General features: G+C 39.2%; 1 protein-coding gene and 1 non-coding gene across 15 annotated transcripts in view; both read left to right on the top strand.

Annotated features, from left to right (window-relative positions):
* Positions 1–26,036, top strand: part of GANC (glucosidase alpha, neutral C) — a 75,388-nt gene that overhangs the window by 1,227 nt on the left and 48,125 nt on the right. For 6 of the 14 annotated variants that reach the window (XR_009264200.1, XM_058738087.1, XM_058738077.1 and 3 more), the window contains 5 exons: positions 1,575–1,637; positions 3,198–3,306; positions 12,864–12,991; positions 17,777–17,959; positions 21,653–21,811. Coding sequence is in view for 13 of the 14 variants with exons in the window: in XM_058738077.1 (XP_058594060.1) it covers positions 1,575–1,637; positions 3,198–3,306; positions 12,864–12,991; positions 17,777–17,959; positions 21,653–21,811 (642 nt within the window). In the remaining variant the exon portion in view is untranslated. Of the gene's footprint in view, positions 1–1,574; positions 1,638–3,172; positions 3,307–7,419; positions 7,783–12,863; positions 12,992–17,776; positions 17,960–21,652; positions 21,812–26,036 lie in introns of those variants that run through there. The other 8 variants (XM_058738082.1, XM_058738081.1, XM_058738079.1 and 5 more) reach the window with 4 other exon arrangements.
* On the top strand, positions 20,001–20,197 carry LOC131518527 (U2 spliceosomal RNA). Its single transcript, XR_009265196.1, has one exon. It is a non-coding gene; the product is annotated as a U2 spliceosomal RNA (small nuclear RNA).

Raw genomic sequence — 26,036 nt, 5'->3', positions numbered from 1 at the left:
CCCGAAAGTACCTGAAAGCAACATTAGGTTTGAAGGTTTTATTGATTGTTTGAATGGCCTCTTATTTGCATGTTGGGTATTTGTGTATTTAATCTTTACCAGTTGTCTCAATTCCCCAGGGAATTAGTTGATATTAATAGCTAGTCCCTCACAAAATATTTTCAGGATGCTTTACAGAACAGTGGAAGAATTGTGATCAGAACCCTAACATGAATTTCAGGCTACACCCCCATCTTCCTATATTATTACAGAGTTCATTCTTCAAAGCTGAAAAGCAAGGATTGCAAATTTCTCTAATCTTTGCACGCTTGATTAAAGGAAACAGTGACACAGACTATGTTAGTGAAAGATTTGATTACTTCCAAGAAAACAACTTTTTAGTACAGCCACGTGTATCTGTGTGGGCTTGTTTTCATAATATCTTGAAATTTGTGTTCAATCATAGTTTCCTACATAATCATAGACATGCTGATTATAGCCGTATTCAGCAATATGTCTGCTTGAAGGCATGTGTGGGTTTTTTTTTCCCTTTTATAGCCTAGAGTTGTTTTAATCATACGGAGGCTAATTTATTTTTTTTAAGACTTTTTTTTTTGACAGAGAGACAGACACAGAGATAGAGCATGAGCGGGGGAGGGGCAAAGAGAAAGGGAGACACAGAAGCAGGCTACAGGCTCTGAGCTGTCAGTACAGAGCCCGACGTGGGGCTCAAACTTGGTAACGGCAAGATCATGACCTGGGCCGAAGTTGGATGCTCAACTGACTAAGCCACGTGGGCGGCCCCAAGATTTTAGTTTTAAGTAATCTCTATGTCCCACATGGGGCTCGAACTCACAACCCCAAGATCAAGAGTTGCATGCTCCACTGAATGAGCCAGCCAGGTGTCCCTGGAGGATAATTTAAATACATATACTCAAGTAGCAATATATATGCATCTTGTTCATGTTCTATTCCAGAAACAGCTCTTCTGCGAACTTGGTTTTTTAAAAATTGGCTCTTAGATTGTCAACATTATCTTAGAAAGTAACAGATTTTCCTCCTACATCTGTTTCTGTTTTTACTCTAGCCCCTTGCACATACCTCTAATAAAGCATTTGTCAGGTTGATTCATGCTTGTTAGGCTCTTGCAGGAAGCTCTGACACAGTCCTCCATATCTTCCTCAGACCCAGCACTCAGTAAGAATATTCTGCAAATATTTTGTTGAAAAAATGAGTGGATTATTTTTGTTTGTGTGGGTTGTTTTTTTTGTGTGCTTTTGCTCCTTCCTATTTTATTGTTGTAGTCATAGCCTTCAGTCATTATTTTAAAAGAACCCTTCCTCATAAGTGACAATACTCTTCTTCCAGTGCTTTCAGAGTAATCCCAGAACTTGATATTTTGTTGTTTACCTTGAGTGATTTACAAAAGGATGTTATTCTGCAGCACACATGCTATCATGTTAGGTTATGGCCATGACACAATTTTGCATTGCAGAAGTTCATTACCCACGTTCATGCTATAGTTAGAGAAGGAACAAAAATTGGATTCACAAACCTTGTGGAAAGTAAGTTTCTTAAAATGTCTTTTTATTTAGTGTTGAAGATGAAGCTGTGGATAAAAACATTTTCAAAGACTGCAGCAAGATTGCTTTCTACAGGTAAGGAGAGGAAATAATATTACCTAGATCAAAACATTGCAATATTGTAATGTTTATAGGCTTCCTAAGGAAAGAGTCAGTTAGGAAATACAGTCATTAAGAAATTCATCGGACAGGAGACCTTCACCTTTATACACTCACTACTATGTTATTTAAATTTCTTAATAAATTTATATTTTAAAAGTGTTTCTGGCTTTGAATAGATAGTACTTTTACATATTTCAAAAGTCAAATAATATAAAAAGATATTCTTTAAAGAGTGTTACCCCCATGGTTGTCCCCTGCCACCCTATTCCACATCTTGTCCCTCTGAATAACCAGATTTGTCAATTTCTTATTTATCCTCCCGTTATTTCTTTTCATAAATACATTTATTCCTATATCACTGCCCTTCTTATACCAAGTAGCTTCCTATATATGCTGTTATGTACTTCTTTTTTTTTAATGCTAAATAGTTTATCCTGAGTATGTAGAGACTGCTCTCCCTTTTTTTTTTTTAAATTTTTTTTTTCAACGTTTTTTATTTATTTTTGGGACAGAGAGAGACAGAGCATGAACGGGGGAGGGGCAGAGAGAGAGGGAGACACAGAATCGGAAACAGGCTCCAGGCTCCGAGCCATCGGCCCAGAGCCTGACGCGGGGCTCGAACTCACGGGCCGCGAGATCGTGACCTGGCTGAAGTCGGACGCTTAACCGACTGCGCCACCCAGGCGCCCCTGCTCTCCCTTTTTATAGCTGTATAGTATTACATTGGGTAGCCATACTATAATATATTCAGTCTTCTTCCTATTGCTAGATCCTTGAGTTGTTTTTAATCTTTCAGCTATAAAATGACTGCCACAATGAAAAACTATACATATGTCATTTCCTATACATGCAGGAGTATTTATAGGATTAAATTCCAGGAATGGGATGACTGGGTCAAAGAATAAATGCACTTAAAATTTTAACTATTACCAGATACCCCTCATAGGGTTTGTACTGTTTTGTACTTTTTAAAATTGTATTTCTTTAAAATATTTTTGTTGAGTATCTCACTACAATTTTTGGTCATTTTACTTTCACAAAAATTGTATCCTATGTTACAACTTTCTAATTTATTCAGACTGCCCTAAAGGAAGAAAATCAGATCACTTAAATTCTGAATAGGTGCCTTAGAGGGAATTCTATAGGGAACTTTTGGTCATTTTGTTAAATCACTAGATTATACCGGATTTCTGCTAGAATTTATTGAGTTTCTCTTAAAGTATACATTTCATGGAAAGTGGAAGGGAACTTAACAAGCTAATAAATATCATCTATGAAAACTGCCCCACCTTTTCAATAAAGGGGACAAAATGCCATCCTAGAGCAGTGTTATGTTGAACAATTTCATTAGTATTTTATTAGCACTCTAATAACAAAGTGTTCTGTTAGTGCTTTATTAGAGTACTAATACTGTCTGGGCCTGATACATTTATCATCATAGTGAATTTTAATGACTTCCACGTGGTAATATAGTTTGTTGAATGCTGACAGTCACAAATAATTCTCAGGCATTTGTATACTCTGTATCTGTAGGCGTCAGAAACAGCAGCTCTCCACAAAGTCCACCTATCAGGCATTACTAGACTCCGCCACAAAAGGCAAAGACAGCACCAAGTTCCAAATCCTCAATGAAGCAACTAAGGTAAAAAAGAAGTATTTTCTACAGAAAATTGTTTCCATACTAAATGGGGTTTGAATGAAGTAAATTTCCACAAAGGCTAATTAAAACTATGCATGCTTCAAAAATAAACTTTGCTGGAGAAATAATGTGATCTTTTTCATATGTACACTAGTACTTTAAAAGTAATGTGAATATTTACTTACAGACTGCCTGCGTATCAAATGCTTTTCTAGGTATTTTACAAATATTATTTCCTTTTAATTAGTCTTCATAATACAGAAAAGTGACTAGGAGGTCACTTGTTCTAAGTCACATAGCTAGTAATCAGTGTTTTCACCTGTGTCTATCAACTCTGTTAAGCATCCATGTTCTATTACTGTTATACCCTGTACAGTTGAGCGTGTGGCCTGAGGAAGGTACAGATTGAGTGAATGTCCAAACCTCAAAATGTGGGTGGACCAGAGGAACAAGGGACTATGGAGTTGAAAACCTAAGTCACAAGTGTTCCATCTCCTGAGCTGCTTCACTAGCAGATCACCCTAGCTATTATATACTGAAAGGATTAGAGCAGTATTTTAAGTGCTTTTTCTCACTTGTCAAATCATACCGCTACTTCAGATGGGCCAGCCATAGAGGAAGTCCTGTATGGGCTGAGGTAGGAAGTATGGCTATGTGCAAGTACAGCGCTACCAGCCTGACCCACACTTCCAGATCCTCCCTGTCTTCTAAAGGCATCCGAAGCTTCTAAGGCCTCCCAGACCAATCTGGCTTCTTGGTAATTCTTATAGCTGAAAGACATACTTGAAGCCTTGAAGTGTAAGTTCCCTAACAGATGACTGAGAAGGAATTCCTCCTTTCGCTGCAAAGCTGTGAGATATCTCCCTGTGGTGCTGCACAAGGGAACCTCCTCAGAGAAGACAGAAGAAGAACTTGCTCCACAACGTCAGGGGGTTCTCTATAACATTTATTAAGCCTTTAATTTAGCAAAGGGTTCCAGCTTTATTCCCACACATGAGGATCTATTGCACGGTGAGGTCAGCTACTTTCTTTATGAAGTTTTAGAAAATGCAGCTGTTTCATAGATGTGGAATTTTCTAACATACTTTTCTTGCCTGAATTCAAAATAATGGCTAGAATTATATTAACAGTTCTGTGTTCTCTGTCCCTCTCCTGTTTCCAATTTCAAGCTACTGTGATAGCAGTACACTTAGTTCATCTCTCTTAACTACACAAATGGGATGGTTTAACCTTTTTCTGAAACCTAATGCTGCTTTTATGTTTTTTTTTTTTAATTTTTAATGTTTGTTTATTTTTGAGAGAGAGAGACAGAGCATGATTGGGGGAGGGGCAGAGAGAGAGGTAGACACAGAATCCGAAGCAGGCTCCAGCCTCCGAGCTGTCAGCACAGAGCCCAATGCAGGGCTTGAACTCACGAACCTTGAGATCATGACCTGAGCCAAAGTCAGACACTTTACAGACTGAGCCACCCAGGCGCTCCCCCTAATGCTGCTTTTATACTACCTCTTTTTTTCTGGAGGAATTTGCCCCCTTGCTTGGCATTTCTGATATCTTTGAGTTCTCAGCTCATGGTACCCCCAGAGTCCTGTACAAACTGATCCAAGTCTTTACTAATTACCTTTTTTTAGCATACTTTGATAGCCATTCATGGGAAAATATGAGGCAGCACTGATTTCCTTCCTGAAGAGCCACCTGCCATTTGCATGTGGTCTAATAGCCTGAGACCCAGCCAAACCTCTGTATTCAGGGTCAGCAGAAGCAGTTAGCTCTGGGAAATGCAAGGAGTCCACTAGAAACCTTGTAGGAGTCATTAAGCCTGCCACCAGATGTCAGGTACCTTCCATTCTTTTTTTTTTTTTTTCTTTTTTGTCATTTGTTCATCTTCCTATCTCTAATGTATCTAAACCCAGAGAGTTGTAGCTATCCCATAGTCAGGCAAGAATCTCTTCCCATCCTTGGAGAACTTCAGTGTATTGAGCATCTGAACATCCACTGTCATGAATATTCATGCTGAAACAAAGTAAATGAGGCAGAAGCATCCTGTGGACCAAAATACAAGTGTTCATGCATCTTGATACCAATGCAGTTAGTGGTGGATCCCCACACGCAGCCTTTTGCAAAACTATAGATCAGCTCTCTTCACACATCCCTCTTTGGAGCCTGAAAACGTGCAAGACAATGCTGTTCAGGTCATGTGTCAGAACCAGAGCCCACCAGATCTGGATGCCTTCCAAAAAAAAGAAGCCACAGTCCAGGAGGACCCACAAGATCTTAACACAGACAGCACATGGCTCAGAAGGGAGTTGAGAAGCCCTAACAAGCAAGGGTAGGTTATCCAGGATATTAGCAACATAGCTCCCAGGACTGAAAACTCTGTGGCCCCCTTGGAAGAGACTTCATGTTCAGGTATTAGAAATATTGGGGCTGCGGGGCTCAGCTATTGGGCTTTTGGGGCTCAGTCGATTGAGCATCCAACTTTGGCTCAGGTCATGATCTCACGGTTTGTAAGTTTGAGCCCCACATCAGGTCTGTCATGGTAGTGCCCATTTAGGATCCTCTACACCCCCCCCCCCCCCGCCCCTGTCCCTCCCCCACTTGTACTGTCTCAAAAATAAACATTTTTTAAAAAGAAATATTGGGGCTACATAGAGAATCTGCATGCTCTGATCTCAAGCAAATACATGTATATGTTTAGGAGTCACCCTGAAATTCTGGGCTGAATTCCAATTTAATGTTTTCCTTGTCACTTGGAGTTGAGATGACGAATAGGGACTTAAGGTTTCGTGTCCTCTGTCAGTCTAATATGGGCAACGAAGATCCAGACAGTAATCTCCAAAGTTGTCTGAACCTTGTATCCAGCTTGCTGTATAGTCAAGCAGCCTGCTTTAGAGGTCGTTTCTGGGATAAGATGGGCGTTTCATGGGAGATATCACGTTAGGATATGGTATGGGTGTGGTCTGGAGATTTAAAACAAGCTGCACATATCTACCTATTCAGAATGATAGCTTTTTACTTCAAGTTCACAGAAACAGAGCCCAGAGTCTAAGAGATCATATTCAGCTCACAGCTGCAGTTCTCAGATTTCACTGATGAAGCAGATTCTTAGTGTCGGCCTGCTCCCGCACCCTTAAAACTCTTAAAGCGGTAACTTTGTTGTCAAGGTCTACTGTTAATTTTTGAAATCCTTCTTCTCAATCTTCTTCCCCCAGTCTACCCCTTAATAAGCAACCAGAAAACAGAACCGAGCTTCATTGAGCATTTTCTTAGCTTGGACTGCCATAACAAAATACCATAAACTGGGGGTCTTAGACAACAGATATTTCTTTGCCAGAGTTCTAGAGTCTGGGAAATCCAAGATCAAGGTGTCTGTGGGCATCCTCTTCCTGGCTTATAGTCTACCACCTTCTTACTGTATTTTCACATAGCAGAGAGAGAGCTAATTCTCTGGTTTCTTCTTGTAAGGGCACTAATCCCATCATAACCCCACTCTCATGACCTTATCTAAACCTGTTTACCTCCCAGAGGCCCCATCTCCACATACCATCATATTGAGAGTTAGTGCTTCAAAATATGAATTGGACATGGAGGAATACACAATTCAGTTCATAGCAAACATGATGTTACTGAAACAGTAATATTACAGAACAAGCTGAAGTGTTTCCCTGTGTGTTGTCTCTAGGTCAAGACATCTAGGATTTGAAGAAAAGGCAGTTGTAGTTTAAAACGCATGAGTTCTCTCACATAGGGCCCCAGTATAGTATCTTGCCTATTCCTGAGAACAAAATAATCAGGTAGATATTTGATAAAAAGGCTTCCAGAAGAAAATCTTAAAGGAAGGTTAACGGTAAAATGTTGACTGCTTTTTTGGAGCTGTTTTTTTCTGTTACCAATTTTTTACCTTCAGTGAAAATTTGACCTAGATTGAGAAACAGAAGATTTAGTCTTGTGACTTCAGAGCAGAGAAATGTATTCTGTCCTCCAAGTCTAGCTAAAAAGCACTGCTAGCAAGGCTAAACTGGAATAGACCTATGCCTTTGACCTACTTTATATTGCCAATTTTTATGCTTTCTTATGACATAGATGACTTTTTGGCAACATGTTTACTTTTCTTTACAGCCTGTTTACAAGTTTTCACTAGAGACTACACTTCTAGCAGCATCTCCAGGGATGCAGGCATATCTCTGAGCACCTCCATGAAGTTACCCCTTGCCTTTGCATCTAAGCCGGATGAAAATGGGATTTCACCCAGCCAGCCACATCCTCAGCAGATGAGGAAGAACTACAACTTGTTAGCCAGTACTGTTTCAGCAGAAGTGGCCGTCAACAGGCAGCTAATTTGGGAATAATAAACCAACTGGCTGCAACAGTGGAAGGAGCAGTTAGTGTCATACAGCACTTTAATGAACTCTTAGACAATCCTCTGGATGCTGGAGGTCTTTTTTATTTTTATTTTTTTCAGAGAAAGAGAGGAGTGGGGCTCACCTGAAGTGGGGTTCGAACTCACCCTATGTGGTACTCGCTCTCACGAACCGTGAGATCATGACCTGAGCCAAGGTCATATGCTTAACAACTGAGCCACCCCAGTACCCTGAATTCTGGGAGGTCTTGATCAACAACTGGGAGAGATTGTTGTTCACTCTCGTAGGCCTTTTAGATTAACTGTTCTTTAGAGTATAGAGAAGACACCTGGTACCAGAGGAGAGGCAAGATCTATATCCATCAAGAAGAAGTTGATGGAGTCATAATTTCCATTCCTAATACCCACTGCCATTTAAATATGTGTTCTATGGCAACATGTTTAGTTTCCTTTACTAGCAGGTTTTGCTGTTCTGTTAACTCAGTCACAATCTCTACTAGTTGTGATTCCCAGTTGTGGGTAAATAACAGGTTTTGTTTTAATATAATTGTGATCAGTCCACTACTTGAGTACAAAGACAGGGCTCTTCCTAGCACCATAGTTTTTACAACCTGGTGGTATTTTTGTCCATGTGGCCAAACAAAACAAAACAAAACAAAACAAAAACAACTACATAAAACTAGACTTATGGATGAAAGACTAGCAGGTTTTGTTTTTACTAAGCATAGAATAAATAGGATAGGAAAAGAGAATTTGTGCTCTTTCCCAGACTATGAGAAGTGAGTCTCTGAATAAAGGTTTATGAAAAACCAAATAGAAGCTTGTAGTGCTAAAAGGAACCTCTAAATGTACTCCTTTCTCTGAGGATTTATCTCATGTTCTCTGTGTAGGTGGACATTTGCACATCTTAAATACTTTTAAGGAGCAAAATCCATGCTGTCTCATTATTTAAAATGCTTAATTATATATTTCTTCACCTATTTTGCAGTAATCCATCTTGCTGCGATTTGAGTGTAACTGTTACTGTATTCCGAGTATTAACACGCACTCCTTGTTTAAGCAATCTAGCTTCTGTAAGTTAACATACTTTTTCATTGTCATTTCCAATCCTAATAGGAAGAAGAGATTCAATAATTATTTGTGTATTACTTTTTCACCAATGTCCGAGCAGAAGAAGAAGAGGAATGTATACAAATTCTTAATGTATTAGATAGAAGAACATAACATTCATGTCCCCACTTTTTGACACAGCAAGGTTTTGGTAGGAGAACTGAAAAATAACTGGCAATTGAGAAACCCAGAGAAGTGGTTTTTAAACTGTCAAACCACAGAGCCCAGGTTTCCATGGAGTTGTCTCAAAGTTCAGTTCAGGGAGGGGCTCAAAGGCAGGGGCACTGAGTCTCCCCACTGTCTTTAACCCAAGTAGCTTTGTTTATTGCACTAGTGAAAATCTGCTGCTATTAAAAAAATTTTTTTAAGTCAATAAAAACAGCATGAGCCAGATCATAGAAGCAAAGCATACTAATGTCTAAGGAGATTATATGCTTGGACCATGAGAGCTATGTTGGTAATAGTAGGAGGTTTGAATGAATCTGAATACCTTGAAAAGGATTACCTACTGGAAAAAACCACTTGCTTAATTGAGCTAAAATGAAAACAAAATGGAGCTTTGACTCTGATTCGTATGTTTGGTCGTATAAGGTCATTAGAATAAAAGCAGTGTTATTATCTGCCTCCTCATATAATTAGGATTCTTTCTGAGCTGCAGCCTCAGGAACAGAACATACAGACCAGTCTTTGGTTTAAAAAAAAAAACTGTTTTTAAAGACAGTTATTTCACTATAACTAGGAAGGAAGATCTCTGAGTGCATAAACTAGGTGCAATTTGTTCATCATATGTAGGCAACCTGTGGGCCCTCTGCTTAGGATGTGCTTGCTCATTCTGCCTACCCAGAGACCAGCTAATCTCTGAAGGTCCTGCTCCCCCAGAGACAGCCCAGAACCCCTTTCCTTACAGTCATCACTAATATTCTCTCTCCTTGTTCTCCCACAGCACTGTCCTTGTCCTTCCCTCTCAGCACCTATAAAATGCTTTATGATTACTATGTGTTTTGTCTGTAAATTGCAGTCTTCCTCTAAGAGTTTAGTCATCTTTTTCACAGCACCTCACAATATTAGATGCCAAATAAATGTTAAATTTGAGAGAACAATGGAAATGTATGTCTCGCTTCGGAGACAATACATAATCTAACAGAATTTCAGCTTTATTTGTATTTGGACACATTTTTAAATCTTAGAATTCTGATGGCACACTTGAAGTAATTAAATTTTACAAAAGAATGTTAAACATACAATGAATAATTACAGTATGATTGAGGCAGGGGAAGGGTAATGTTGGTCAAAGAGTATAAACTTCCAGCTAAACAAAATGAGTAAGATCTAAGGATTCTATTGTACAGCATAGTGACTACAACTGATAATACTCTGTTATATACTTGAATGTTTCTAAGAGAGTAGGTCTTAAATGTTCTCATCACAAAAAGGAAATGGTAATTATGTGATATGATGCAGTTGTTAGCTAATGCTATGGTGGTAATCATTTTGCAATAAATAAGTGTCAAATCAATAGATGATGTACACCTTAAATTTGTACATTATGTCAATTTTATTTCAATAAAGCTAGAAAAAATAATTACACTGCTACTCTACTATAATCCTACTTTATTTTTTAAAATTTTTTATGACATTCATTTTTGAGCAACAAACAGCACACGAGCAGGGAGGGGCAGAGAGAGAGGGAGACATAGAATCGGAAGCAGGCTCCAGGCTCCAAGCTGTCAGCACAGAGCCCAACGTGGGGCTCAGACTCATGGACTGTGAGATCATGACCTGAGCTGAAGTCAGACGATCAACTGACTGAGCCACCCAGGCACCCCTACTATAACCCTACTTTAAGAATTATTTGTAAAAGGAGCCAGAGCCACTGCACTATTTACGTGGTCACTCTTAAGTGTCGGGTCACTACTTAAGTGCCCTGACTACTTTTCTACATTCCCAAAGAGGCAAAGTTCCAATAATATCATTATTTTAATGCTGTGATATTCTCCCTGCTTCCTATTTTACTTGTACCACATTGACCCTGTTCTACACTATGTCACACAGCCTGCCCTCCTTAGCCTTTGATTTAACAGATGTTACAGTAACAGTACATGTACCCAGTTGTAACCAGAATCTGGCATCACATGAAGGATTTAAATGAAGGATTTGCTATCAACCACTGCGGCATGGCACAGCAATTGAAAACTGTCAAAATATTTCTCTGGGGGCGCCTGGGTGGCTCGGTCGGTTAAGCGTCCGACTTCGGCTCAGGTCATGATCTCACGGTCCGTGGGTTCGAGCCCCGCGTCGGGCTCTGTGCTGACAGCTCAGAGCCTGGAGCCTGCTTCAGATCCTGTGTCTCCCTCTCTCTGTGACCCTCTCCCGTTCATGCTCTGTCCCTCTCTGTCTCAAAAATAAATAAACGTTAAAAAAAAAATTTAAAAAAAAATATTTCTCTGATCAAGCTTTTTGAGAAAGATTGTGGCTCTGTGTTGGAGTTGCTTGCTCTCACTCAGGATTCCAAATAATATGATCTGGGGAAAGAGGAGGGGCTTCACCTAACATTGGCAGTTGATACTTTATGCTTTGGGGAACTTTATTTGGCGGGGACTGTTGGTAAAGTGAATGATAAGTGCTATTTTTGTAAGATAAGCATGCAGGTTTGGAAGCTTGGGCACATTTGACCCATTTTAAAAACTGCCATTTAGAGTAAATCAAAGGGGAACAAAAAGTTAGAAAAGCAAATTCTCAGGCATAGCCCTAGACCCATACCTTAAGAATCAGTAGAGTAATAGAATGGTCTGTAGGACAGGTGCCCATTGAAATTTCTAAGGAATCACAGAAGGCATTGGAAATGGGCAGGTCCATTAAAATTCCCAAAGACTCCAGAATGCCTATGAGAAGAAAACTTGTCGTAACAAAAACTAAGATACTACTTGGCCTTTTCCACCATTCTCAAGTAAACTGGATTTTTAAACTACATAACTAAATGGGAAACAGAAGCCCATGAGATCCTAGAAGTTTTTTTTATTAAAGATCAATGTCTGTTTCTAACGGGCTTCTAAATTATAAAAAGATGACTTCATATTAAAAAATACATATTTCTCTGATCTACATGCTTCATTTTGTAACCTAAATCTGGCCATTTCTATTTTCTTGGGGTTTGTTGTTGTTTTGTGTTTTATTTCTCAAATTCTGTAGTCTAAATAATTCTATGTTGCTTCCATGTCACACTATAGGCAAAATTTTACTTAAGTTCCCCTGCCTCTTAAGAAAGCTGAGAACATCCCAACCTCTAGAGAAAATTCCCCAGGCCCTATTCCCAGGTGTACAGGAAGTGCCTTGATTAAAATCAAGCAGCAAGCCTCAGGCATCTATCCTAAGGAACCCCAATGACCATTATTTTATTCTCTATTCCTTTCCATTCTGTGGTTGGTTATCCTTCATCTTTTATTCAGCTGGAATCCAGTTGCCCTAGTTTTAATACCAAACCCTTACTCTAAGACACCTGCAGTTTATCATAGATAAAGTGGCCGCATGTCCCAGTTTTCCAAAAGCAGTTTCAGCTCATGCCTATCATTCAGTATAATTATTAATAGAGATGTCTCATTTTTAAAGGTCCTGGTCTGGACAATTATAGGTTTGCCTTGCCATAGAACACATAGAATGAAGGGCATCTGGGTGGCTCAGTCAGTTAAGCATCCAACTTCAGCTCAGGTCATGATCTCACGGTTTCGTGAGTTCGAGCCCCACGACGGGCTCTGTGCTGACAGCTGTGAGCCTGGAGCCTGCTTCGGATTCTGTGTCTCAGTCTCTCTCTGCCCCTCCCCCACTTGTGCTCTTTCTCTCTCTGCCTCTCAAAAATAAATAAATGTAAAAAAATTTTTTTTAAGAACACATATAATGTGTTTCTTGCTGTACCACAAGTATAGCCAAACAAGTAAATACAAAGATTGGGGAGCTACTTCCTTCATGATTCCCACTGTCTCCAGTTTACTTGGCCTATAATAATTCAAACATAGTTTCTAATTATTGTAATTTGACTCGAGAACTGGCCATCGCTGGTGTAATAACCTGTTAAAACTAATCTTGTGTCTGTTCCAAGGTTCCTCTTCTGGCTGAAGTTTATGGTATAGAGGGAAATATTTTCAGGCTTAAAATCAATGAAGAAACTCCCCTGAAACCGAGATATGAAGTTCCTGATGTTGTCACAAGCAAGCCACGCACCATAAGGTAAGCCAAGGAACAAGAGATCTTGGATATACCCTCAGTATGGTCTTTTATTATACCTTGAGTGGCAGATTTTGCATGTTCCTCCTGTTTTTTCTATTCGAAGCTATAATCATTTGCAGAGTCAGTTTTCAGTTATTTGGGGATACATTTATGCTTTTTATATATTGTCCATTCTCCACCATTTGATTTATCAGCACTTATTCATGAGCAGAAGCAGAGCTTTTGAGCCCTGCTGTCCTTCTTGCAAAGGAAATGATTCATCAACCAGACTTTGGGAACAAGTAGAATTTGAGAACAAGTAGGAGAGCTATTTAATTTACTCAGATTAGCAGCAGGGCTCCAGAGATCTAATATACTAGCCAAACTCCCGTGCTTACCACAATTTATACAATTAGGCTCACTTTTAATTAAGGGTAGTCTCAGAAATGTAACATGTCAAAGATAAATTAATCATCAGTGTCTAAGTGAAACAAAAACTTTGGAGATCAAAAAGCATTTTTCCTACATCTGCAGTATCTTCCTCAGTTCTCAATACTCTTTCCAGTGATATTTCAGTGGTTCTGCCTGCTGATTCCTGTTATTTTTTCATATTATTTCACTAAAGGAATATAAGTTTATGCCAAATGCTTTAATTTTCACTATATCATTATCGTAGTTTTATGTAGATTACTTTTTCCATAAAAATTTAATCAAGTCAGTAGATTATAAGGAGAAAGTACTTCAGTGATAGTAGAATCATCATAAATTCAAAATAGGTCTAGTCATTCAGCTGCTGCTATATGCCAAGAACTTAGAAAACTGGAATTAAAAAGAGACTGTTTTCGGGGCGCTTGGGTGACTCAGTTGGGTAAGCATCCGACTTCAGCTCAGATCATGATCTCACAGGTTCGTGAGTTCGAGCCCTGCGTCAGGTTCTGCTGAGCGCTCAGAGCTGGGAACCTGCTTCGGATTCTGTGTCTCATTCTCTCTTTGCCTCTCTCCAACTTGTGCTCTGTCTCTCTCTCTCAAAAATAAACATTAAAAAAAATTTTTTAAAAAGACTGTTCTCAAGGTTTTTTAGGTTGGTGCATATGCATGCGTGTGTGTGCGTGTGTGTGTGTGTGTGTGTGTGCTTGGTTACAGTATATTATTTTTTACTATCCTGGAGGATTCACTTTACTGGTAGATCCTTTTAACATTTTTACATCTGTGTTAAGTAAAATTCGTCTGTAGTTTTCTTTTTCTGTGTTATTGCCATGTTTTGGGGTCAGGATGATAACTAGCTTTGTGTGGTAAATATGTTGTATTAGTTCTGCTTCCATTCCAACCTCTTTCTAGAGGGCCTTTGGCTACTGCAGTAACAAGAAAGTTAAAAAATACATTCCTCCACTTCCCATACTCTCATGTAGCTAGTTTCTGGTATAATTCAGGTTCTACCAGTCAGATGCACTTACAGGTATCTTGATTTTAGAACTGAGCTTCCAATTTTGCTGGCATGGATTTGGCAGCTCTAGAATGTCTCTAGAGGCACACTAGTTAGGGTAGTAGTTTATTCATCTCTGGAGCTAATATGGCATGATCTTGGAGCCCAGCAGTTGCCACAGTGACTTCTGATTATCCAACTTCCTGATGCTAGCTGCAATAGTAGTTCAATTGACCATGCAGTAGTATTCTAGGGATCATTACCGGCTGCCCAACCTATTACCTCAGTGCTCCAATGATGTCATAAGCTCCCAATTCCCCCATCTTAAGTTACTTATTTTCCACTTAAAATAGCCAGAATTTTTTCTTTGCTTTTTTAATGTTTATGTATTTTTGAGAGAGAGAGAGAGAGAGAGAGAGAGAGAGAGAGACAGAGCATGAGCAGGGGAGGGGCAGAGAGAGAGGAGACAGAATCCTTAGCAGGCTCCAGGCTCTGAGCTGGCAACACAGCTGGACTCGAACCCACAATCCACGAGATCATGACCTGAGCTGAAGTCAGACACTTAACCGACTGACCCACCCAGGCGCCCCCAGAATTTTTTCTTTAATGTACACTTGAATCTTGGTTGATATAGCCTTTGGTATCAGAAGTAAGTGTAGGCAACAGACCCTCTAGGATGGGAATATGAGATTGGTTAGCTGCTTTGGCCGGATTTGAAAGCAGTGAGGACTTGGTTATCATTAGAGGATAAGATACTAGTGTTATGGGCTCAATTGTGTCCCCCCCCCAAAAAAAAACTCATATGTTGAAGCCACAACCCCCTGTGCCTCAGAAAATGACTATATTTAGAGGTAGAACCTTTGAAGAGGTAACTAGTTAAAATGGGGTTGTTAAGGTGGACTGTAATACAATATGAATAGTGTTCCATAAGGAGAGGAGATTAGGACACAAGTTGACACAGACAGAGGGATGACTATGTAAGGATACAGCAAGAAGATGGCCATCTGAGAGCCAAGGAGAGAAGTCTCAGAAGAAACCAAACTTGCTGACACTTTGATCTTGGACTTCTAGCCACCAAAAGTGTGAGAAAATAAACTTCCGTACCTTAAGCCATCCAATGGGGTATTTGTTGTGGCAGACCTAGCAAACTACACAACTGGTAATAAACCACAGCATTCCATGGCAAAGTTACTTAAATTACTACCTGTGATCAACAGAATTCCACCAAGCCTTCCATTCCAGCAGAAGCAGCTCCTTTTCCTCTAACAAAGCTGATCCTACCTTGCTTGGACACCCTGTGTTGACCTCACCTAAGATATATTGTCCAAGGGGATGACAGTGCTCATTGTGCCTCACCCCTACCACCCTTCACTGCCTTCCTTTAAGCTCACTACCAGAGCCTAACATGCCTAGGGAGCTAATTATAGTCAAACACTACACCTAAGGAATTATAAGATTTTATATAGGCAAAAACCTAGGAAATACAGATAGAAATGCATTCTGAGGGATTCCTAGACTGAAGAAAGGAACATAATTTTAGGACCACATTAAATTTATTGACATGGGTACCAAAGAATCTAAATTTGATGTGCTAGGGGCGCCTGGGTGGCGCAGTCGGTTAAGCGTCCGACTTCAGCCAGGTCACGATCTCGCGGTCCTTGAGTTCGAGCCCCGCGTCAGGCTCTGGGCCGATGGCTCGGAGCCTGGAGCCTGTTTCCGATTCTGTGTCTCCCTCTCTCTCTGCCCCTCCCCCATTCATGCTCTGTCTCTCTCTGTCCCAAAAATAAATAAAAAACGTTGAAAAAAAAAAAATTTAAAAAAAAAAAAAATAAATTTGATGTGCTAGCTTGGACAGCTGGGAGTGGGTCTAATTATTTGCTTGGTTGGTTAATTATAATCTGTACTCAGCTATGGACTCTGCTGAATGAAGCTGAGATACCAGCTCAGCCTTGGCACAGAGTAGAAAAGATGATCCATAGACTTAGGGAGATAAAGATGTTGAAGTGGATATGTCATATGCAACAGCACAACTAGCCCCTAATTTTGCTCTCCAAGAGGTTTCAAAGAGACTCCTTTCACTGAGAAATAACTTGATGAAGGAACACTTGGAAAGCATTGTAGTGAGTGAATGTCTTTTATGAGCTAGAAATAATGGTAGAAAATGATGCCATCGAAATGGGCTCCCCGATTTCAGTGGAGATGGTGAGACTCCAGGTGCATAATGAAAGTAGCAGCATTTAGTTATTAGTGACAAGGTGAACATGTTTCCATAATGCACAGCAGGGCATGTATGGTACCCAAAATGTTTAACTCTCAGGGCAGTGAACAATGTATCAAAGGGTCCACTGGACTGAAATAGATGCATTAAAGTCCTATTTGATGGAACAATCAAAAGAATTCCATTTTGCTATTTATTTATTTATTTAGAGTGAAAGGGAGTACAAGTGGGGAAGGGGCAGACTGAGGGAGAGACAGAACTCCAAGCAGGCTCTGCACTGCCAGCATAGAGCCTGACACAGGGCTCGAACCCACAAACCATGAGATCATGACCTGAGCCGAGATCAAGAGTCAGATCCTCAACTGACCGAGCCACCCAGGAGCCCCTGCATTTGGGTTTGATAAACAGTGATATACAACTCTCATACTACTCCAGACAGTTAACAGAACCCAAGTATCTTGCCTAGAATCCAGGGAGAAGGACTTTGCAAGAATATAAGAACATAAAATATCCCTCCTCACCTTCCCTAAGGAGGCATGTGACCATTTACCAGAGTGACTGTGCACCAGAAAAAGAAATATCTAGACCTCTGAAGGATTTTGAGTGACTGCCTCTGGGCTTACATGATTTCTGGGGATTCGGAATATCCTAACAGTCTAGCTCTCAAATCAGAGCTGATGGGAGTCAGTAGAGATTGCATTTCACCGTGGACCCACCGGGTCAATAACCCAATCTATGTTATTTCCTTAGTTTTTGAGTATTTGGTTGGAATGAGAAAGAAAAGCAGTGTTTAGACTCTGTGCACCAAAGTGTTCCTAGACTGTCCAGCCCAAGGAAATGATGATGATAGCTAACATATTATTATTTGCCAGGCACTGCCAAGTACTTAAGTACTTTGCATGCATCATCTCACTCAGTTCTCCCCAAAAGCTCTATTTGTTCTTGCTTTTATTATTTCTACTTTACAGATGAGGAAACTAAGAACTGGATAGACTGACTAACTCGTCCAAAGTTATACTCCTAGTGCATGATAGAGCTATATTCAGTCTAGGCTTTCTGACACCAAACCCCTATGTCCCATGAATGTGGATTTGCACATTAATTTGAATTGAGAATCACATTGAGCTATGTAAACCTATTTCTCTCTTCTTGCTTTGTTTTCTAGGCTGATTTCATCCTCAGGGGATGCAGGTAGTCTGGTATTGGCTGATGGAAAAGGAGATCTGAAGTGTCATATCACAGCAAACCCATTCAAGGTAGATTTAGTGTCTGAAGAAGAGGTTGTGATGAGCATAAACTCCCTGGGCCACTTGTACTTTGAGCACCTGCAAGTTCCTCTCAAGAAAAGGTATTTTTGCACATTACTTGGCATAAGAACATAAGAGGGGTGCTTGGGTGGCTCAGTCAGGCGAGCATCTGACTCTTGACTTTGGATCAGGTCATGATCCCAGGGGCATGAGATCAAGCCCCCTGTCAGGCTTCATAGTCAGCATGGAGTCTGCTTACGATTCTCTCTCCCCACCATCCTGTCCTCTTTCTCTTTAAAACAAAGCAAAACAATGTCAGAAAACTTGATCATGATTATCAATTGCCTAAATAGTTGATATATCACCATGAAAACTTAGTTCACCTTATTTGCTGGAATATTATTTTGAGAAATTTCATCTTTTCACTCATGCAAATAAATGCAGGCTTGATGACAAGAATGATTCGCAGACTTTTGCAACTTGACCCTCCTAACACATCCCATGCGTTTAACTGATGGCATTGTCTACTCTTAAAAATCACTCTCTGTTGAGAACTGATAAATGTTAATGTGAACTGATATGTCTTCAGAACTTCATTTTAGGGGGTATAGCTCAGGGGTACAGCATTTGACTGCAGAACTTCATTGTATCCCCTTAAAATAACTTCTATTACACTTGAATAATTTCCAAGAATTATCTGGAAACAGTCACTCGATCAAAGCTGTTTGTATGAGGGTCACATGAACTGGGAGGTAGTAATAGGGGAAGATTCTTCCATTTTTTTTTTACCAATATTGTTTTTAAATTCTCCAGTCTGTAGCTCTTTCTGTTTTTATCCTAATAGTTAACATCTTATATGTTCTGTAGAAAGCATTGAACATTCATTATTGCCACACAGTGGTTTTTATATTTAAAAACCTTATTTTCTAAAAACAAACAATATAAATCTTATTTTTTTTTAATTATTTTACATTTATTTATTTTTGAGAAACAGAGTGAGACAAAGCGTGGGCGGGGGAGGGGCAGAGAGAGAAGGAGACACAGAATCTGAAGCGGGCTCCAGGCTCTGAGCAAGCAGTCAGCACAGAGCCTGATGCAAGGCTCAAACCCACGAACTGTGAGATCATGACCTGAGCCGAAGTCGGATGCTCAACCGACTGAGCCACCCAGGTGCCCCAAATCTTGTTTTCTTATTACAGAGATAGTTTCTGTTCATTATAGGAAAAATAGAAAATATTGAAAAGAAAAATTTAAATACCCATAATTCTGCCGCTTGTTAGTACCTTATGAATATTCAATTATTTTTTTAACTGAAAAATACTAATAGCATAACAAATACCTGTAAACCCAGTACCCAGGTTATTTATATTTAAAATATATTTTCTTTTAATAAACTCCCATTATTTTTGTTTTAGAGGTGATAACCTAAGTTGGGCCTTAATCTTTTTAGAATAAGCATATGCTACAAAGGAGTATATAGTGAAAAATATCCTCACCATTTGTCCTTGAGCTACCTAGTTCTATCTTTGAAAGTAATCAGTGTTTCCAGTTTTTTATGTATCCTTCCAGAGATAATTTATGTCCATCCAGTAAGATATATATATTCTTTGTCTTATTCTTTCTTGACACATATGATACCACTTTTATACATTATTCTGCACTTTGCTGTTTCTTCTTTACCAATTTGATAGTTCCTAATTTCTTTAAAGCAGGTATATAGTTTCAATTGCATGCTTATACAATGACTCATTTAGAAAATTTCCTCTTGGTGGACTTTAAAATTATTTCTAATCTTGTTTTACAGCTACTCACTTCATGGATAACTTTATATATGTATCATTTTGCATACATGCAAGGATATACATAGACGAGTCGTAGAAGTAAAATTGCTGATCAAATGGTTTGTGAATTTGTAATTTTGACTCGTGCTGCCAGATCACCTCCTATAGAAGTTGTGAACTAGTTTGTATTTCCACCATTTACATTTGTGTTAGGAACATCAGATTATCCACCTGGAAAAATTTTTAAGTTAGACCCAAGCCTCGCAACATTAGGAAAAATGAATTCCAGATGAAAAAAATCACAGAGTAGGAACATCTTGAGCTTACCTCCTCCCACACACACATCCAAATCTACAACTACATCACTTCTCGGCCTTTTGGCTAAGATCAAGTGTAGCAGCTGTCCTTAACAGTTTAATATCTGCTACACCCTCAATGTGAGGACAATACAGTATATTAAATGGATTTTTTGGAACTAGGAGATGGAATAGGAGCTTGCTCCATCCACTTCACGCATTGACCTGGTATTGGAGTACCTTAAGGAACAGTGCACCTACCCCTTGGGTGGGGAGTAAAGATTGTACAAAAAAAATTCTACAACTACGCGTAGAAAATGATCTCTGAGAATGAACTAAAGACTAACAACAGAACATACAACTAAGGATATAAAGAAAAAGACACATTAAGGTGCCAGGTAGGAGGAGCAGAGACATGGTTTATTTAGTCAGGTTCCACATCCCCAGTGCAGCAACCCACAAGTGGGAGAGATATTACAACCAGAGAGACCTGCCCTGAGGAAGAAGAGGCCTGAGTCCCACATGAGTCTCCATATGCCAGGGGACCTGCACCAGGAAGACAAGCTCCCCTAACGTCTGGCTTTGAAAACCAACAGGGCATATGTCCAAGAGAGTCAGAGGGCAGTAGGAAACTGACACACTGCTCTTTGATGGCATGTACACAATCACACCTGCTCTGAGTGCCAACACAGAGGCAACCATGTGAAAAATCCCTGGGTTACATGTGAAGGAAATTCACTGACTAATTTTAGGGGATGGGCCAGAATGGCAGGTATCTGTGGGAATGTCCTCCAGGGACAGATGCACTGATGGGTACCATTTTTCTTACTCCTTCTACCTAGTTGGCCCAGCATTAGTGGATATCAGTTCTGGCACTCTTTACTATGCTAGTGCCACTCACCCCACCCCAGTGCTCCCCTGAAGACTTGTCCCACCCAAGCCACCTCCCAGCCTAAAGACCTTCTCAAGTGTTTCTGCACCCTGGCATTCCTGGCAGGTGCTTGAGCTCACATTAGAGCTCCTGCCAAGCAGCCTCCAACCCCAGCACTTGCAATAGGCAACCCCAGCTGGGACCAGAACCACTCCTCGGCACCTCTGCCCCAGGAGGTCATCCCCACACACTAGAACACCTACAGCAGTCACAGCTAGACCCTGCAGCAAGCCAAGCAGGAGACATGCCCCACCCACCAGTGCACTCACAGCTGTCATTGCCAGGCCTCACAGCCAGCCATGCCAGGGACCAACCCCACACACCAGCATATTCACAACAGTCACAACCAGGCCTCTCAGCCAGATGGGCCAAGGGCTAGCCCTACTAACCAGTATGACCATAGCAGTCACAGCCAGAACTCACAGACAGTCATGCTGGAGGATAGCCCCATACACCTGTGAGTTTGCACCAGTTGCAACCTGGCCACAACAGGAAGGTGCACACAGCCCACACAGGGAATGCTCTTGGGGCACCTGACCGGGGTGACGAGGGTGTTTGCGCTAATGGGCCCACAGGACACCTTCTGCATAAAACCACTCCTTCAAGATCAGGAGATGTAACTGATCTGCCTAATACATAGAAGCAAACAGAGACTTAGGCAAAATGAGGAGACAGAAGAATATATTCCAAATGAAAGAACAGGACAAAACTTCAGAAAAAGAACTAAACAAAACAGATAAGCAATCTGCTTGATAGAGAATTTAAAGTAATGTTCTCCAAATTCAGGAGAACAATGGATGAACACGGTGAAAACTTCAATAAGGAGATAGAAAATACAAAAAGAACCCATCAGCTGAAGGATAAAATAACTGAAATGAGAAATACACTAGAGGGAATCAGCAGATTAGATGACGCAGAAGAACCGATCAGCAATCTGGAAGACAGGTAGTGTAAATCTCCCCATCAGAACAGCAAAAAGAAAAAAGAATTTAAAAAAATGAACATAGTTTATTTATTAAAAAATTTTATTTAATAATTTAATTTAATTTTAATTTAATAATTTATTAAAAAAAATTTTTTCCAATGCTTATTTATTTTTGAGAGACAGAGAGAGACAGTGTGAGTAGGGAAGGGACAGAGAGAGAGGGAGACACAAAATTCAAAGCAGGCTCCAGGCTCTGAGCTGTCAGCACAGAGCCTGATGCGGGGCTCAAACCCACAAACCATGAGATCATGACCTGGCCGAAGTCGAACGCCCAATCCACTCAGCCACCCAGAAGCCTCTAAGAAAAATGAGCGTAGTTTAAGGGACCACTGGGACGTTAAGCATACGGACATTCACATTATAGGGGTCCCAGAAGGAGAAGAGAGAAAGAAAGGGACAGAAACTCTATTTAGAGAAATAATGGGGGGTACCTGGTTCTTTGAAAAGATAACAAAATTGATAAAACTTTATCCAGATTCATCAAGAAAAATAGAGGGCCCAAATAAATAAAATCAAATGAAAGAGAAGTTACAGTCAATACCACAGAAATAAAAAGGATCATAAGAGACAACTACAAACATTTACATGCCAGCAAATAGGAGAACCTAGAAGTGGATAAATTCCTAAAACATACAGCCTTCCAAGACTGCATCAAGAAAAAATAGAAAATGTGAACGAATTGTGAGTAATGAAATTGAAACAGTAATCCAAAAACGCCTAGCAAACAAAAGGCTAGGACTAGACAACGACTTCATAGGTGAATTCTACAAAACCTTTGAAGAAGAGTTAATATCTGTTCTTCTCAAAATATTCCAAAAAATTGAAGAAGACTTAATGCTTCCAAACTCATTCTATGAGGCCAGAATTGCCTTAATACCAAAACCAATACCAAAAAAAAATAAATAAATAAAAATTAATTACAGGCCAATATTCTTGATGAACATTGATATAAAAACCCTACGCAAAATATTAGCAAACCAAATTCAATAATGCTTTAAAAGAATCATACATCATGATCAAATGAGACTTATTCTAAGGATAAAAGGATGGTTCAATATCCACAAATTAAGCAACATGATACACCACATTAACAAAAATAAGGATAAAAATCATATGATTATCTCAGTAGATGCAGAAATGGAATTTGGTAAAATTCAACATCATTCGTTATAAAAAATCTTTCAACAAAGTTGGTATGGAAGGAACATACCTCAACATAATAAATGCCATGTATGGCAACCCACAGCTAACATCATACTCAACAGTGAAAAGCTGAAAGCCTTTTCTCTTAGAACACGAACAAAACAAGGATGCCCACTCTTGTCACTTTTATTCAAAAATACTGGAATCCTAAACACAGCAATAAAACAAGAAAAAGAAATAAAAGCCCTCTAAATGGGAAAAGAAGTAAAATTGTCACCATGTGAAGACTACATGATATTATATACAGAAAACACTAAAGATTCTACCAAAAATAAACACATAAATCATTTTTAAAAACTCTTTGAATTAATAAATTAATTCACTAATACAGGATACAAAACAAATATACAGAAATCTGTTGCATTTTTTGTATACTTATAATGAACTATCAGAAAGAGTAATTAAGAAAACAATCCCATTTGCAACTGCATCAAAATGAATAAAATAACTAGGGTTAAATGTAACCAAGGGGGTGAAGGACCTGAACCCTGAAATCTATAAGACATTGATGAAAGAAACTGAAGACAGCACAAGTGGAAAGGTACACTGTTCATGGATTGGAAGAATTAATATTGTTAAAATATCCATACTACCCAAAGCGGTCTGCAGATTGAATGTAATTTCTATCAAAATACCAATGGAATTTTTCTCAGAAATAGAACAAATAATCCTAAAATTTGTACAGAACCAGAAAAGATTCCAAATAGCCAAAGCAATCTTGAGAAAGAAGAACAAAACTAGAGGTATCATGTTCCTTGATTTCAAAGTATACTACAAAGATACAGTTATCAAAACAGTATGGTATTGGCACAAAAACAAAACATGGAGAGTTTTGGAACACAATAGAGAGTCCAGAAATAAATACATGCATATACAGTCAATCTTCAACAAAGGAAGGAAGAACATACAATGGGGAAAAGATAGCCTCTTCAATAAATGGCGTTGGCTAGTAGGTATTTAACCAAAGAAAACAAAAACACTAATTCAAAAAGATATGTGCACCCCTATGTTTACTGCAGCATTATTTGCAGTAGTCAAGATATGGATGCAACCCAAGTGTCCATCCATAAATGAATGGATAAAGAAGACAGTGTCTACACACACACACACACACACACACACACACACACACACACACTATTTCTCAGCCATGAAAAGGAATGAAATCTTGCCATTTGCAACAACATGGACAGATCTAGAAGGTACCATGGTAAGTAAAGTCAGTCCGACAAAGACAGATACCTAATAATTTCACTCATATGTGGAATATAAGAAGCAAAACAAATGAACAAATAAAAAGACCAAAAAAAAAAAAAAAAACCCAGACTCTTAAATACAGAGAACAAACTGGGCGTTGCCAGAGGGGAGGTGAGGAGGGGATGGGTGAAATAGATGAAGGGGATTAGGAGTACACTTATTGTGATGAGTATTGGGTAATGTGTAGAAATATTGAATCATTATACTGTATATCTCAAACTAATATGACACTGTATATTAATTTTACTTGAATCAAAATATATTTAAAAATGAATCTAGGCACAGACCTTACACCCTTCACACACCTGAGGGGCTCAGTCAGTAAGCGTCTGACTCATGATCTCAGCTCAGGGGCTTGATCTCAGGGTCGTGAGTTTAAGCCCTGCTTTGGTCTCCACTTTTTGAGTATTAAAAAAAAAACCTCAAAATAGACCATAGATCTAAATGTAAAATAAAAACTATAAAACTCCTAGAAGATAACAGAAGAAAACCTAGATGACCTTGGGTATGGTGATGATTTTTTAATATACCACCAAAGTCATGATTCACGAAAGAAATAATTGATAAATTAGGCTTCATTAAAATTAAAAACTAGGGATACCCAGGTGGCTTAGTCAGTTGAGGGTCCAACTCCCGATTTTGGCTCAGGTCATGATCCCAGGGTCATGGCATTGAGCCTGCATTGGGCTCCACACTGAACATGGAGCCTGCTTGAGATTCTCTCTCTCTCTCCCTCTGCCCCTGTCCCTGGCTCATGCTCTATCTCTCTCTCAAATAAAATTTAAAAAAACTTTTTAAAGATAATAAAAATAAATTTAAAAAAATTAAAAACTATTGCCCTGTGAAAAACAATGACAAGGAAATAAGAAGATAAGCCACAGACTAGGAAGAAATATCTGCAAAAAACACATCAAATAAAGGACTGCTATCCAAAATATACAAAGAACTCTTAAAATTCAACAGTAAGAAAGTGAACACTCAAAAATGTACAAAGGAGTCGAACAGAAACCTTACCAAAAAAGATAAACAGATGGCAAGTAAGCATATGAAAAGATGTTCAACATCATATGTCATTAGTTAAAACAAGAAACCATTACATATCTGTTAGAATGACCAAAATCCAGAACACTGGTAACAAAATGCTGGGGAGGTTGTGGAACAAAAGGAACTCACATTAATTGCTGTTGGGGCTGCAAAATGATATAGTCACGTTGGAAGACAGTTTGATAATTTCTTACAAAACTAAACATACTCTTACCATATAATTCAACAATCATGCTTCTTGTTATTTACCCAAAGGAGATGGAAATCTATGTCTACGCAAAAACCTGCTCATGGATATTTATAGCAATTTTATTCATAATTGCCAAAACTTAGAAGCCGTCAGGATATCCTTCAGTAGATGAATAAACTATGGTACATCCAAATAATAGAATATTATTCAGTACCTAAAAGAAATGAACTATCAAGCCATGAAAAGACATGGAGGGAACTCAAATGCAAGTTTTACTAAGTGAAAGAAGCCAATCTGAAAAAGGCTACCTACTCTATGTTTCCAACTATATAAAATTCTGGAAAAGGGAAAATTATGGAGATAGTAAAAAGATCAGTAGTTTCCAGGGGTTAAGTAAGCCAAAGGGATACCTAAGCAGAACACAGATTTTAAGGGCAGTGAAATTACTCTGTATGATACTACAGTGGTGGGTAAATGTCATGATACATTTG

This window comes from Neofelis nebulosa, chromosome 7 (genome assembly GCF_028018385.1).
Source record: "Neofelis nebulosa isolate mNeoNeb1 chromosome 7, mNeoNeb1.pri, whole genome shotgun sequence".
Classification (NCBI taxonomy): Eukaryota; Metazoa; Chordata; class Mammalia; order Carnivora; family Felidae; genus Neofelis; species Neofelis nebulosa.
The sequence above is the reverse complement of the archived record's forward strand: the minus strand, read 5'-3'. Positions and strand labels throughout refer to the sequence as shown.